General features: G+C 36.2%; 1 protein-coding gene across 1 annotated transcript in view; it reads right to left on the reverse strand.

The window, feature by feature from the left end:
* The window catches only part of LOC149743895 (transmembrane protease serine 11C-like), a 66,431-nt gene extending 56,380 nt beyond the window's left edge, over nucleotides 1-10,051 (reverse strand). Inside the window, 1 exon segment of the mRNA XM_089906073.1 lies at nucleotides 9,993-10,051. Coding sequence (XP_089762199.1) covers nucleotides 9,993-10,051 — 59 coding nt within the window.
* Between the last annotated feature and the right edge of the window lie 6,674 nt (nucleotides 10,052-16,725).

Here is a 16,725-nt window from a genome sequence, read left to right on the forward strand (position 1 = left end):
TGGTGGCAGGATGCGATATTAAACAGAGTGGTCAGATTAGACCTATTGAGAAGGTAAAATCTGAGCAGACTTGAAACAGGCAATGGTGTTAGCCATACAGGTATCTGGGATGTTCCTGGCAGAGGGAATGACCCTACGAAGGCCCTGAAGGAGGGGCATATTAGGAGGGCACTGTGAACGAGGAGTAATGTAGTAAGAGTACTTCTTGGTGTTACGAGGGCCCAGATCATATAGGGACGTGTGGGTCATTGTAATAACTTTGGTTTTTTCCCTCTGAGTTAAATGTGAGCTTTGGAAGTCTTTGAGTGGAAGACTATGATGATTTGGCCTAATTTCTTAATGCGATCCCTCTGACTGCTTTTTGGAAAGTAAATTATACAGTACAAGGGTGGAAGCAGAGTGACAAGATAAGAATTGATTCTAATCATTGAAGCACAAAATGATGTTGGCTTGGACCAGAGTGGTGGAGGTGGAGGAAATGAAAAGTGTTTGAAGTTTGGATATATTTTGAATACAGAGTTGATAGGAGTTCCTGATGAATTGGTGGAATGTGAATGGAAAAGAGGTGTCAAAGATGGTTTCCAGTTCTTTAGCTTGAGGACTTGAGGGAGGGAGTTGTCTTCATCTGAGATGGGAAGGTTGCTGATATAGCAGGTTTTGAGGGAATGATTATTATTTCAGTTTTATGTTTTAGATGTTCACTAGTCATTCATCCAAGTGAAGATGCAGGTTGGATATACAAGTCTGGAATTTTGGATAGAGGTCTGGGCTGGTGATGTACATTTGGCGTTCTTCAACATAGAGATTATGCTCTGGGACTAGATGAGATTACCAAGGGAGCAAGTGTAGCTAGAGAAGAAGACCAAGAGATGATCACTGGGACACCCCCATATTAAGAGATCAGGGAGAAGAGGAAGACCAAGCAAAGGACACTGAGAGGAAGCAACCAGTGAGGGTAGGAGGAAAACCAAGAAAAAATGGTGTCCTGGGAGCCCATAGAAGTGTACCAAGATTTGTGAAGGGGATCAACTGTGTCAGATGTTGCTGATGGCTCATAAACAAGTTGAGCAACTGAGCACTGAAAATTGATCATTGGATTAGCATTACGGAGGTAAATGGTGACCTTGATGCAAGAAATTTTAGGAGTGGAAGGGGCATGAGAATGGTTAGAGATGGTTTGAAAGAGAATGGAAGTAGAGGAGCTAGAGACAGTGACCACTGACCACTCTTTCAAAGATTTTGCTGAAAAAGGGGTGTAAAGAAATGGGAATATATACATGGTGAAGGAAATGGGATCAAGAGAAATTTTATTTTATTATGGAAAATTTTAAATATACATAAAAGTAGAGAAAATAGCTTAATAAACTTTTGTTTATCAATCACATAGATTTAAAAGTTGAACATTTTGCAAGATTTCATCTATTTTTCTGAAGCATTTAAAAATAGTTCCAGGAAAATAATTGCCTTATGATATTCACAATGGAAAAATCATTTTAGATTTTTTCCATCTAAAAAATAAGGGCATTTAAAAAATGATCATCTCTAATGAAATTAGCAATAATTCTTTAATATACTCTAATACCAAGTTCATATTCAAACATCCCTTTTTGTCCTTAAAATGTCCTCAAAATGTCTTTTACAAATTTTGTTGTTGTTGTTGAACACAAATCAGATCAAAACCCTCACATTGCATTTGGTTATTATTTCTCTTATGTCTCTTTTAATCTAGAATACCTTTCATACTCTGCTTTCCTTTTTAATTTTTTTGTGACATTGACTTATTGAAAGTACTGGGTCAGTTGTGTCAGAATGTTCTACTAAGAGAAGTTTGTATATTTTTCAAATATTTTAAATTAAAATGTTGTGGACTTCCCTGGTGGCGCAGTGGTTAAGAATCCGCCTGCCAATGCAGGGGACACCAGTTGGATCCCTGGTTTGGGAAGATCCCACATGCTGCAGAGCAACTAAGCCTGTGTGCCACAGCTACTGAGCCTGCACTCTAGAGCCTGCAAGCCACAGCTACTGAGCCTGCATGCCACAACTACTGAAGCCCGCGTGCCTAGAGTCCATGCTTTGCAACAGGAGAGGCCACTGCAACAAGCCCTCGCACTGCAACGAAAAGTAGCCCCTGCTCGCTGCCCCTAGAGAAAGGCTGTGTGCAGCAGCAAAGACCCAACACAGCCAAAAATAAATAAATTAATTAAAAAAAATAAATTAACATTTTGTGAAAATTAGACTCTCATGCAGTTGTAAGAAATAATACAGAGAGATCCCTCATATATTTTACCCAGTTTCCCCCAATGGTAACAAATTGCAAAACTATATATGATATCATAACCAGGATATTTACATTGATACAGCCAAGAAAACTAACCAAGAAACTAAGATACCAAGATTTCCATCACAAGGGTTCTTCATGTTGCCCTTTTTTATAGTCGCACTCACTTGCCTCCAGTACCATTGCCCTCCTTAAACCTGGTAACCACTAATTTTTTCTCCTTTTCTATAATTTCAAGAATGTTATATAAATATGAAACCTTTTTGGATTTTGCTTTTTCACTCAGCAGAATTCTTTGTCAATTCATTCAGGTTGTTGCATGTATCAATAGTTCTTTTTTAAAACAGTTATGTTAAGAAGTAAGTCATAGTATAGATGTACTATAGTTTGTTTAATCATTTACTCACTGAAGGACATCTGGACTATCTCCACTTCTTGGCTGTTAGGAATAAAGGTGCTATATACGTAGATGTTTTTGCACAAACATGTCCTCATTTGTTTGGAATAAATGTCTGGAGGTGTAATTGCTGAGACATATGGTAGTTTTATGTTTAAATTTTAAGAAACTGCCAAACTGTTTTCCAGAGTGGATGCAACATTTTATATTTCCACCAGCAATGCATAAGTGATCCAGTTCCTCTGCATCCATGTCAACATTTATCATGATTTTTAACTTTAACAATTTTGATAGGTATAGAGAGGTACCCCGTAGTTTTAATTTGCATTGACTAATGGTGTTGAACATCTTTACATGTGTGCTAATTTGTTATATGTCTATCCTCTGAAATGTCTGTTTATATCTTTTGTCTGTTTAATAATTGGATTGTTCTTTTTAACTGTTGAGTTTTGAGAATTCTTTGTATATTCTAGATACTAGTCCTTTGTAGAATCTGTGTTTTGCAAATAATTTCCTCCCAGTTTGTAGCTTGTCTTTTCACCTTCCTAACAGTCTTTTCACAAAGCAAAAGTTTTTAATTTTGATGAAGGCCAATTTCTCAAATTTTTCTCTCATGGACCACACTTTTGGTGTCAAATCTAAGAAGTCTGCCTTGACCTAGATTGTCTTATATATTTTCATAAAAATTTTGTACATTTTATGCTATGATCCATTTAGAATTAATTTTTACATGGGGTAAGAAACTTAGGTTGAGGTTAATTTGTTCCTTCGGATTGCTAGTTGCTCCAGCCCCATTTGCTGAAAAGTCTATCTTTCCTCCATTGAATTGCTTTTGTATTCTTGTCAAAAAATCAGTTGGGCATATTTATATGGGTCTATTTCTGAGTTCTCTTCTGTTCCATTGATCTATGTGTCTTTTTTTCCTCCAATACCACATAATCTCCATTACTGTAGTTATATAGTAAGTCTTAAAATCAGGTAGAACTATTCCTCCCACACTATCTTCTTTGTGAAAATTTTTTTAGCTTTCTAGTTTCTTTGCTTTTCCACATAAACTTTAGATAATCTTGTGTATATCTAAATAAAAATCTTGCTTTGATTTTGATAGGCTTTGCTGTAAAACACTATATCAATTTGGAGATAATTAACATCTTTACTATGCTGTCTTCTAATCCACATAGTATGTCTTTCCATTTAATTAGCTCGTCTTTGATTTCTTTCATCAGTGTTGTGCAGTTTTAAGCATACAAATCCTATAAATATTTTGTTAGATTTACACTTAAGTTCTTTCTCTCGCTCTTTTTTTAAGCAGTTGTAAATAGTATTATGTTTTGATTTAGAAGTCCATTGTTCATTGGTATTATATAGAAATACGATTAATTTTTGCAGTTTATCTTGCATCCTGTGACTTGTTGGGCTCACTTTTTAGTTCTAGGAAGTTGCTTTTTATTTTTTTTTCAGATTCCTTGGGATTTTCTATGTAGACAATCATGTCCTATTGGTCCTATTGGCAAATAGGCTCAGTTTTATTTCTTACTATCCAATCTGTAAGCTTTTAATTTTCTTTACTTATCTGATTGCTCTGACCAGAACTTCATCACTATGTTAAATAAGCGTCATGGGCTTCCCTGGTGGCGCAGTGGTTGAGAGTCCACCTGCCGATGCAGGGGACACGGGTTTGTGCCCCGGTCCGGGAAGATCCCACATGCCACGGAGTGGCTGGGCCCGTAAGCCATGGCTGCTGAGGCTGTGCGTCCGGAGCCTGTGCTCCACAACGGGAGAGGCCACAGCAGTGAGAGGCCCGTGTACTGCAAAAAAAAAAAAAAAAAAAAAAGAGTCATGAGAGTGGACATTTTTGTCCTGTGCCTGATATTAGTGGGATAGCATTTAGTCTTTCACCATTATTTTAAGTTTTTTGTAGATTTTTTTTCAAGTTGAGAGTTTCTCTCTATTCCTATTTTCCCTAGAGTTTTTGTCATGAAACAGTGTTGAATCTTGTCAAATACCTTTTTACATCCAATGATATGTAACGTTTCTACTTTAGTTTGTTAATATGGTGGATTATATTGCTTTTAAAAAAAATATTGAACCAGCCTTGCAACTCTGGCATAAACCTCACTGGATTTTGTGTGTGTGTGTGTTTTTAAATTGCAATTTCAGTTTCCTTAATAACTATGAGTCTATTCCAATGATTTATTTCATATTGTTTGAGTTGGGATAGTTTGTGTTTTTCAAAGAATTGGTCCATTTTGTCTAAATTGTCAAATTTATGTGTAGAGTTGTTGGTAGTATTCCCTTATCCTTTTGATGTCTACGTGTACCTATATCCCCTGTTTCATTCCTGATATTGGTAATTTGTGTTTTTTCTTTTTTTCCTTTGTCAGTTTTCCAGAGATTTGCTAATTTTATTGATTTTTTTCTAAGAACCATTTTTTTTTTTCATCTCATTAATTTCTGTGCTTATCTTTGTTATTTCCATCTTTCTGCTTGCTTTGGGTTTCCTTTACTCTTCTTTTCCTAAGTTCTTGCAGTGGGAACTTAAATTATTATTATAAAAAATTTATTTTGTTTATTTTTGGCTGCGTTGGGTCTTCATTGCTGCACACGGGCTTTCCCTAGTTGCGGGGAGTGGGGGCTACTCTTAGTTGCGGTGTGTGGGCTTCTCATTGCGGTGGCTTCTCTTGTGGAGCACGGGCTCTAGGTGTGCAGGCTTCAGTAGCTGCAGCATGTGGGCTCAGTAGTTATGGCTCGTGGGTTCTAGAGCACAGGCTCAGTAGTTGTGGTGCACGGGCTTAGTTGCTCCGTGGCATGTGGGATCTTCCTGGACAAGGGCTCAGACCCACGTCCCCTGCATTGGCAGGTGGATTGTTAAACAATGCATCACCAGGGAAGCTCCCTGGGAGCCTAAATTATTGATTTGAGACTTTTTCTCTTTGCTAATGCATGCTTTTAATGCTATAAATTTCCATCTCACCACTGTTTTAGCTGTGTCTTACAAATTTCATGTGTTTTATTTTCATTTTCATTCCATGTATTTTTAAAACACCCTTTTAGAATTTCTCTTCGAGTTCTGGATTACTTAGAAATGTGTTGTTGAGTTTACAAGTGTTTTGAGATACTCCTTTTCCTTGTTGACTTCTAGTTGAACTCCACTGTGGTTGAAAGACATGCTATATATGATTTTTAAATTCTTTTAAATTTGTTGAGGTTTGTTTTATGGCACTGAATATACCTTGGCATATGTTCTATGGGTCCTTAAAAAGAATGTGTCCTGCTGTTGTTGGAGTTTTCTATGAATGTTGACTAGCTCCTGTTGATGTTGGCATTGTTTATTCTATATCTTGTTTTTCTGCATAGATATTTAACAATTGAGAGAGAGGTGTTGAAGTCTACAACTGTAATTTTGACTTCTGAATTTCTCCTTTCAGTTTCTTTTCTTCACATATTTTGCTTCTCTGTTTGGTACATACACTTTTAGGGTTGGTATGTCATCTTGGTTGATTGACTCTTTTATCATTATACAATGTCCCATTCTGGTAATTTTCTTTGCTCTGAAGTCTACTTCTTTATCTGATATTAATTTAGCCACTCCTGCTTTCCTTTGAGTAATGTTTTAAATAATATTACATGATAGGCCTTTTTGCCATTCTTTTACAGTTAATCTGCCTATATTGTTATATTTGAAGTGAGTTTCTTGTAGACAACATATGACTGGATTATGTTTTTCAATCCATTCTGTTAATATATGTCTTTTACTGGTATATTTAGGCTATTTAGCTTTAAAGTAACTATGAGTATTTTAGGACTCAAGTCTGCCTTTTTAATGCCTTAATCAAAACAGCCTTCAGAAGTCATCTGGAGGCTAGAAGTCTGAGATCAAGGTTTCAGCAGGTTTGGTTTCTTCTGAGGCCTCTCTCTTTGGCTTATAGATGAATTTTTCTCCTTATGTCTATACATAGTCTTCTCTTTATTCATGTCTGTGTCCTAGTTTCCTCTTCTTATAAAGACACAAGTCACATTGGATTAGGGCCCACCTAATGACCTCCTCATAACCTAAGGTGTCTTTGGAGACCCTATCTCCAAATACAATCACATTTTGAGGTATTAGGTCAGGACTTCAATATATGAATTTTGAGGGGACACAGTTCAGTCCATAACATATTTTTGTATTTTATGTTTGTTATATATATATTAATATAAATATTTCATATTTATATTACTAAAATAATATACATATTTTATTTATATTATATATTTTATACCCATACATACAATATTCCAGGTATGCTTGTATGTTTGTGTGTGTGAAAAATGTATCCGATATATATATCAACATTCACTGAAATGACTATGCTAAATGTTGATTGGTTTAAAAACACTTAATGTTAGTTTGATTTTTATTTGCAAACAGAGTCAAATATCTATCAGAAAATTTAGTTTTTAGTTAACAGTCATTCCCTGAAAGGTAATATTCCCTGAAGAAATATTTACTAGATCCCCAGAGCAGATACATTTCCAAATCTTAAGCTTTTTAGAAATTTCCTTTTACTTAAAAAGAAAACTGACTTTGACTATTTAAATATTGTTTGTCAAAGTTATGTTTGCATCCTGCACATAAAAATTAATATCTCAATATTTCCATGGAAGTATGATGTTCATGAACTCTTTTGATCTATAATAAAATAAAAAACCCTAAAGGACACCTCACTATGTAAAAGTTTAGAGGAAAACACTTTTCAATTGGACCAATTCACTTACTGAATCTAGAACAATGTATAATATAAAGTTTTTGGAAAAAGAAAAGACTAAATGGTATGGTAAAACCCTCATAACTTAAATTCTTGTAGATTAGTATATTATACTAAAGCAACCTCTTCCATACCCAAAGGTATATATCTCTGTGTTTTCTTCAATACAGCTTGCCATGGAATAAACTTCAATGAAAATGTGATAAATGGAGTGTGAAATTTGATGTGGCAAATACTTGGAGTATATTTTCTATTTATCTCAACTGTGTTTTTCTAACAGATTGAGCTATATAAAGATGCTGCTTTTGTAGATCAAAAAATTTTTATATTGTCAATTTTACAACAGTTTAACCTATAGATTCAGATACATTTAATTTATTGTTTCTCCTTATTTGTCTATAAGGTGACAAAAAAGTGATTCTTGTAAACAACAACTTGTTTACTAGAGAGATTGTTTGACTTCAAACTTCTCTTCAGTGTAAACTTCCTAAAATGAGAGATGCATGGCCCTTTGGAGATGGCAGGGATTTTGCAAATCACCCATTCCTGTTTCCTTATTTAAAAAAAGTGGAAATTGTAGGACAATATTTTCTCTTTAGAACCTTTCAAATCTAGGGAAGACAAACATTCTAGGTAGAGATTTCTCCTTTGGTTATCAGCAGCATATTTAGGGTTAGGGTTTGAATTTGGATTAGGATTCTTTCCTGGTCTCCTGAAGGAAAAGTAAATCATATAGGGCACTCTAACTTGCAACTCTTACTTATCTTACAGCCAAAATCTAAGATCACTACAGTGACTTAACTATCTTGATTCACAAATGCAAAATTATGGTTAGTGAATAAAACTTAATTCTAAAGGCAAATGAAACTATCTTGATTCACAAATGCAAAATTATGGTTAGTGAATAAAACTTAATTCTAAAGGCAAATGAACTAAGTGTGTATTTCTGTCATTCTCACCTGAGTTTTCAAAGATGCAGATATTCTTCCTACTTACAAAGTATTTTATTGATTTGGAAAGTAGTTATCCTCTGTGTGAGTGGTGTGTGTGTGTGTGTGTGTGTGTATCCCTAAATTGAAAAGAAAAATTAAACTTTGTAAACATCCAGATTCTTTATTCTCTAAGAACAATGTGAGACATTTAAATTCCACTTTCTCAAAGTGTTATTATGTGATTGTCAGTTGAAAAATAGACTACTTATTCAACAGAAATTGGGTCTTAGGTGGGAGTTGACATGAGGAATAGAAAAACTTGTTTTTATTTCTGCAACATGCCTTAATTTTCCAAAGTTTTATTTATTCACCAAGTGTATCTTGAAGCCATTCAGGTGTGATAAAGGTAAGATGTAATAATGGTAAGGTGTAATAATGATATTGAGATTGATTTAGCAGTTTTAGAAAGTGTGGCTTGCTGATGAGTTTTACATAAAAATTATTTCCTTGAAAGTATGAAATCAGGGTCTGTCTATATATTATTTCTCATATATCATTTATGAAGCCTAACGAACTGAGCAAGTTTACATGGAAATAAAACACATTAATTAGAGACAAGGCCAAACATTTTTTACTAGAATTTTTGTTAATTAAATCATAGGAATTAACAGTCACCATTTAATGGAAAAGATTTCAGGGGTACTCTTATAGTTAAATATTTATGTGAATGTATAAAGTGACTGATTATTGAATAAGTTATATTCTGCCCAATATTAAACTGTTCACCTAGAATCTAGATGTTGGCAAGATCAAAACCAGAAAAGTTGTTTAAAAATTGTTAAAAACATGGGTCAGGCCCAATGTGTCTATCAAGGTGTGCATTTTGGAGTGACAGGAAGGACTGTAATTTGTACGTGAACATTTATCTTTGTGTGCTAATTTGATTAGCTTAAGAGTCAAAAATTATTTGTCCATCTGTGTGCCATGGAACCAGTCAGCACATTTCTTTAACTTTCGGGCCAGTTGCTGTCTAAGCATGTGGCACTGCTAATGGAAAGCAATAAATTTTTCTTGTTCTTGTTTCCAACTGAAATATTAAATCACACCAGTAAAAATGTATAGCAGTGAAGCACTGTGATGTTTCAGTGATTAACATTAACACCTAAACTTTTATGTACCACTTCCTATAGGTAAAATAGCATATTATAAACATAAATATTAATGTCTCTGTATCAACACACATCAAGAATAGATCCAAAAAACAAAAGAATAGATCCATATAACTATCTTGTGTTCTTTCAATTTTCAAAGTGAAATTATCTTTTAAAAAGTAGAATGCCCCAATTTTACTTCAGAAATTTCAGCAATTTATACATATACTTCTCATGAATGTTTTAATTGTGATGGAAATATTTCTCACAAAAACTAACAAGCAAAACAGACTCTAATGATTAAAATTTATCAATCATTCTTATTTTTCTTTTATTTAGAATATACATTGTTCCTTCTTCCATATAAAGTTCATTTTTTGAGACTATAAAATACAAATGAAGCTACTTTAATGAATTTGGTCCCTTCAGAAAATTTCCCTGTGGAGCAAGGGCAAGCCCTCCTGCTGCCCAGCCCATTAAGCCTACCTGTTCTGTGGTGGTGTCCATGCCTGCTCTCTCCACAGAGGTTGTCCCTTTGCCATCATCTCCCCGAGTGCTGTGCAGCACAGTCATTCTCCATCCATTTAGCTTACAAGATACTGTGACTTTTATGTGTTTTATGATAATGGTGTAATGATAATACTTAGCACTCATACAACTTTTCATCTTCAAAGTACTTTCTGAGAATTTCCTATTTGTACATTAGTAAAACATGAGCTGTATATATGCTGTTCCATAAATAATAATCATATGACCCAAGTTAAAACTCTCAGTTGTTGTGACTGAGGAAACAATAAGTTTACGTGGTTTGAGAAGGACAGTCAGCCTTTATTTAGTTTTGCATTTTGTGAATCTAAAGAGAGCAGCTGCCCTTCTTATTCCCTAGATTGTGGCAGTTTCTTTATTGCTTTTTGGTGGAAGACCAATGGCTCTCCAAGTTCTCACCCCCACCAGAATCTGAATGCTCTCCAACACATAACTCTTGTCTCCTTTGACTCATATCATCCTTTCTGAATTCCTCCCTGAAATTTTTACTGCTACCCTAATACTAGCACTCATTAAAGAATTTTTCATTCCCTGAAACCCAAAGGGTGTTGATTTTTTATTAAAAGTATACATGGGTTTAACCAGTAATTTTTCAAATTTTTAGACAGCATTCTTTTTTTTTTTTTTTTTTGCGGTACGCGGGCCTCTCACTGCCGTGGCCTCTCCCGTTGCGGAGCACAGGCTCCGGACGTGCAGGCCCAGCGGCCACGGCTCACGGGCCCAGCCGCTCCGCGACACGCGGGATCCTCCCGGACCGGGGCACGAACCCGCGTCCCCTGCACCGGCAGGCGGACTCTCAACCACTGCGCCACCAGGGAAGCCCTAGACAGCATTCTTGTTCTTAGCAGCAAGTTTAGATAGTGCTGTGGAGACTAGATTTGACACATTCTAATGTTTAGCCACTTGGAAGAAAATGAATTTGCCAGAGGCCAGGGACCAGTAGTAAGGGAAAATCCAGTTATGCTGGGAGAGAAGGCTTCCTTGGGTAACAGTCTTTGTTAAAGAGATTCATACTTATATGGTCAAGTAGAATCATTGTTCTAAACTGTGCTTCCCCTCTTTTTTTCCTCCCAAACATGTAAAGGTAAAGGTCATCAGAGTAATGATATTTGTATCAGAATGAAAAACCATCACGGTGGTTCTCGTATCAATTATTAATAGGACCTGGATCAGAAACATTTGCATTCTTTAACAATTTCTACTTTAATTGTATTTATTTGAGCATTCCAGGCTAGGCTTTTGTACTATTCTTCAAAATATCTAGTATGCTCTTCTTACATACTTGTCTATGTAAATCTATTCATCCTTTAAGATTAGGTCAGTCCCTACTTTTTCCATGTGAGCTTCTCAAAATATACTGCTTAATCATTTGAAGTTCATAAAGTCATGTGATCTTGCACCTTCCTGAGTTCTTTGTGCCATCATGGTGCTTAAGCCCTTGAATAGAGAGACTTCACAGTGTATTGAGGCAGTGAGATCCTGAGGTAGGCTTGATGAGTGTGATGGTGACTGAGAAGAGTGGGGGATAATAGTCTATTTATTCTATGCTTCTAAGCACTGTGTAGAAATGAATGTGTGAGAAAGCTGACTGACCTGTAGACTGCGCCAGTGAGGTGACAGTCTGGACAGATTATGACTGTAGATCAGCCCCCTCAACCCAGTGCTTTGACACTATGTAAGCTGGGTCACCTGGAACTTAGAGAACAGGGAGGAGTATGGTAACTCGCTAGAGAAAACCCCAGACTGCCTAAGAAAAGCCTGAATTGGCTAAATCTACCAAAAATAGAGTGTACAGCTGCAGTCATTAGGCAGAATGGGAGTTTGAAAGAGGAATAATTAAGAAAATTACTTTTCTGGGGGGTATACTTGAGTTTATGGCAAGAAAATATCATACCAGCTAAAGAAGCACGTTTGAGTATGAGCTTTAAAGGGCAGATTTTAAGTTATACTAAAAGGGGTTTTCACACTAATTTGAAAAGATTCATGCACCCCAATGTTCATAGTAGCATTATTTACAACTGTCAAGATATGGAAGCAACCTAAGTATCCATCAACAGATGAATGGATAAAGAAGATGTGGTATGTATATACAATGGAACACTACTCAGCCGTAAAAGAGAATGAAATTTTGCCATTTGCAACAACATGGATGGATTTGGAGGGTATTATGCTAAGTGAAATAAGTCAGACAGGGAAAGATAAATACTGTATGATATCACCTACATGTGGAATATAAAAAATACAACAGGGCTTCCCTTGGTGGCACAGTGGTTGAGAGTCCGCCTGCCGATGCAGGGGACATGGGTTCGTGTCCTGGTCTGGGAAGATCCCGTGTGCCGCGGAGCGGCTAGGTCCGTGAGCCAGAGCCACTGAGCCTGCACGTCCGGAGCCTGTGCTCCACAACAGGAAAGGCCACAACAGTGAGAGGCCCGTGTACCACCAAAAAAAAAAAACAAAAACAAACTAGTGGATATAACAAAAAAGAATTAGACTCACAGATTAGAGAACAAACTAGTGGTTACCAACGAGGAGAGGAAAGGGGGGAGGGGCAATTCAGGGGTAGGGGATTAAGAGGTACAAACTATTATGTGTAAAATAAGCTGCAAGGATATATTGTACAACACAGAAAATATAGCCAATATTTTATAGTAACTATAAATGGAGTATAACCTTTTTAAAAATTGTGAATATGTAAAGCAACCATACTCCAATAAAAATTAATTAAAAAATTGTGAATCACTATATTGTACACCTGTAACTTATATAATATTGTACAGCAACTATACTTCAATAAAAATTTTTTAAAAAGCAAAACATGGGGGTTTTCATAAAAGTATTAGTTTTTAAGCAATGAGTATCAAGGAAAAACATAGGGTCATAGCTTTAAAAAATTATATATAAGAAAGATTCCATAGAAAGGGGCTATATGGAAATTACAACTCTAAGTTTCTTTTTAAATGCCATAATTTTATGTGTTTGAAAGTGTCTTCTCTATATATCTAACATTTGTGATGATGTATACTAGAACACTTTCAAAAAGTATCTCTTTTTTTCTTATTATAAATCTGTGTCCACTTTAAAAGCTATCATTAAAAATCAACTAATCAATCATTGGATTTAGATAAGAATTATTTAAAAACTAATTTTTAAGTAAATATTAATGGACACATTGACATATAAAGTAAGTGAAAACCTAAAACCTTTTGATAATTATCATGAAACAGCATAAACTAATGTTAAAGATAAAATATAAAGTGAATAAGGCAGAATACAAAATTGTTCTGTATTGTTGGAGAAGGTCATGGAAAGGACATGACTGCCAGCTGACTCACAAGCTGGACCTGGGCAACTGGAGGCTCCTCGCCCCTCTCCTGTCCTTGGGATGTATGTTCTTCCCACTATTCCCATAGTGGGAGCCATTTTCAAGGACTCAGCCTTGAGAGAGCAATGTGTTGCTGAGATCATCTGGACTGTATATGTGACTGAGCTCAGTTAAGTCCTCTAAATACTGTAAACTTTAAAGATTTTGGTGGACAGGAGTGGAGATCTGCTCTTCTTGTGGCCACCCAAGACAAGCCTGGAGTGTGAGTTCTCTTGTTTACTAAAATTGCCACCTACCAGTCTGAGGTGGTCTGCCTCTTGCTTCAGTCTGTCCTTTCCTTCTGTGTACAGGGGCCAGTTTGGGAACCAAAATGTAAAATTATACATATATTTGGATGAGAACTGGAAGAGAATATGAGAAAGTGAAAATTGATATTATTAGCAGTCACTGATTTTTTTAAAGCTTTTCATTCTTTTCCATTATTATAACGTTTACACAATACATTCCTGTAAAGTGTATATTTAAAAAAATTATGACTTATTCATGTATAGCCATTTTTTGTTTTTTTTGGAGTACGCGGGCCTCTCACTGTTGTGGCCTCTCCCGTTGCGGAGCACAGGCTCCGGACGCGCAGGCTCAGCAGCCATGGCTCACGGGCCCAGCCCCTCCACGGCATGTGGGATCTTCCCGGACCGGGGCATGAACCCGTGTCCCCTGCATTGGCAGGTGGACTCTCAACCACTGCGCCACCAGGGAAGCCCCCATGTATAGCCATTTTTAACATTTCAGGTGAAATTTTAAAATGGATCTCTCTCTTTTTTAAAAAAAAACATCTTTATTGGAGTATAATTGCTTTACAATGGTGTGTTAGTTTCTGCTTTATAAAATGGATCTCTTTTAAAAATAAGTATAAAATACATGTTATGCACTTTTCTGTCTAGTTTTCAAATAGATATTTAATGAAGGGAAAGTTTGAAAAATCACAAAGGATAAAACATAAAGATATTTCAATCTTTAAAAAGTACTTGGGGCTTCCCTGGTGGCTCAGTGGTTGAGAGTCTATTGAAAAGAATTTTGTGGAAAGTCTGTGTACATCTGCTGTGTGATTGTGTAAATCTCATGAGAAACCTGTGACATAAACTGGTCATAAGGTTAATTGCTATATATTTTTGTTTCCTCAGTCCCAATGATTATATCATTCACTATTATTGAGTTCTATAAGAAACCTAACCTGTAAATATACATACACACATCTTGCTTTCTTAAATGTTAAAAACTTATTTCAACAATTAAAATCCAATATGTCAAAATGTAGGATCCTATTAAACTTTTCCATATGTATGTAAGTAATTTGAAATATATACTCACATATTAGTAAATATTTTCTTTTAAGTGTTGGATATCAAGTCTGCTTGAGGCAAACATTATCCTGGAGAATACTGTCATAGACTATAGGCCCTCTATCTCTTATTCCTCCTTTTTCTTTGTCTCATTTATGAGCCTGTTTATTTGGTCCAATTTTAAATTATTATTTAAAAATTTTCAATTTTAGTTTTAAAATTTAAGAACGTATTTTAGAAGAGTATAATAAAAAAAAATCTTATTTTTGAGTCAGGGTAGAAGAATCCCTCTAATTAGAGGGGTCCTTCTCTGCAAGAGTTATTCTAATTTCCTTAAAATTTGCCTTGAGTTGAGCTCTACAATTATATCTCTAAGCTGGCATTTATCTAACAGATTATATGAACCTACAGAGAAATGAAAGTCACACTTACATCTGGGTATCTAGAAAGGAAGTCTTCATTTCAATCTCACGCCATTGCTACTGACCCTTTGGAGTCAGGCCCCAACAAGGGTCCTCCTGACCGATGTCTTACTCATCAACATAATGAGACCGAGTTTGGTTCAGAAGCAAGGGAAAGCGCTATTCTAGGATCCAAGAACAGAAGAGTTTCGAGCTCCAGCTCTAGAGTAAACGGTTCTCCCTGACAGGCCGGCATCAGGGCTGCTTTATAGGATTCTCATAAGCTGGCAGAGTTCTCTCAGGTGGGCGCAGTTCTCGCGAGGTGGGCGGAGCTGTGCTGCTCACGCCCAGATCACAGCGCCGGGCGGGCGCAGCCGCTATAAACACAGACCTCCGCCGCCATCTTGGACTGGGGTGCTGTGTGTGGTGTTTCTGCGTACAGCCGCTGAAGTGTCCGGCACAGCGTTTCGATGCTGGGAGTGCTAACCCAGCGTGTTAGGTGCAAGACTTCTAGACGCAGCTTCTATAGACAAGTGAAACTAGACTAAGCACAAAAGAAGGTAGACCTTATCACCTAGGTTCCATCGAATTTTTCCCAGGGACCCCAGTGGGCTTTGCCGGCGACACCATGGGTAAGTGTTGCCCTAAACTTAAGGGCATTTCATTTTGCAATTGATGTTTCCTGAGCCAGGTTTGGAAAAATAATGAAGTTACAGTAGATTTATATAAGACATGCTTGACAAGTCTTCTATAGAGAAAAGTTCTAGAGAAGGGATTGTAAAAATCTTCAGAGTTTTAGAAGAAGAAAGTTTTCTTCTTCTGATAAGTGCTACAAACCAAATGGAGATTTCTTTTTTTTAACCAGAATAATATAATTATATAGACCTTAACATCTGTAGGATAATTTTAAAGTGTTTTTTTTTTTTTAATTCGTCCAAGTATGTGGTATAAACATCTTTGGAGCTAGTGTTGATGAGTTCTTTATAATCCTATTTTTATTGCTTATGATTTTGACAGTTCATTCAAATTTATATCTTTCTCATAAAATTGCTCTGTGAAAAGTAGAGAGAAGGTGATATATTTAAGGTTGAAAAGAAACAAGGTTGCATCCTAAGCCTGTTCAGGACGACAAAATGTCAGTGAAATTACCCTGTGAGGATGCATAAAATCATCACAAAAAGAGCAAAAAGCAGGGTTTTTTTCAAGTGGCCCATATGAGTATGAGAGGTGTTGAGTTAGGACAGCATTAGAACTAGAAAGGCAGTTTAAAAATTCAGAAAAAGCTACAGTAGTTTAAAAACTGTAATAGAACACTACTTCTGGCTGACTCACTTGAAACCCAGAAGATTTTACCAGTACCTTTTGTACCTTTCCTCTCAGCATCTGCTTTCATTGCATTGATATGTATGGAAGCTTTAGTTTTCTTTCCTTCCATCAAGGGAGTTTTATTGGAGGCAGTGGCTAGGGGGACTTCAGAGGATGTATCAAGTCGCTGGGATTCTCCACTCTTATAAGAGTTAAGGCCCAAAACAGAAGAACATTTTTATTATAATAAGGAGTTCGGTGAGATTTTAAGGAAGGGGTGTATTAGTACAAGCTGAATGAAATGT

This window comes from Delphinapterus leucas, unplaced genomic scaffold (genome assembly GCF_059928025.1).
Source record: "Delphinapterus leucas isolate spDelLeu-1000000601 "Yukka" unplaced genomic scaffold, BTC_Dleu_Yukka2 spDelLeu_asBTCV2_sq60, whole genome shotgun sequence".
NCBI lineage: Eukaryota > Metazoa > Chordata > Mammalia > Artiodactyla > Monodontidae > Delphinapterus > Delphinapterus leucas.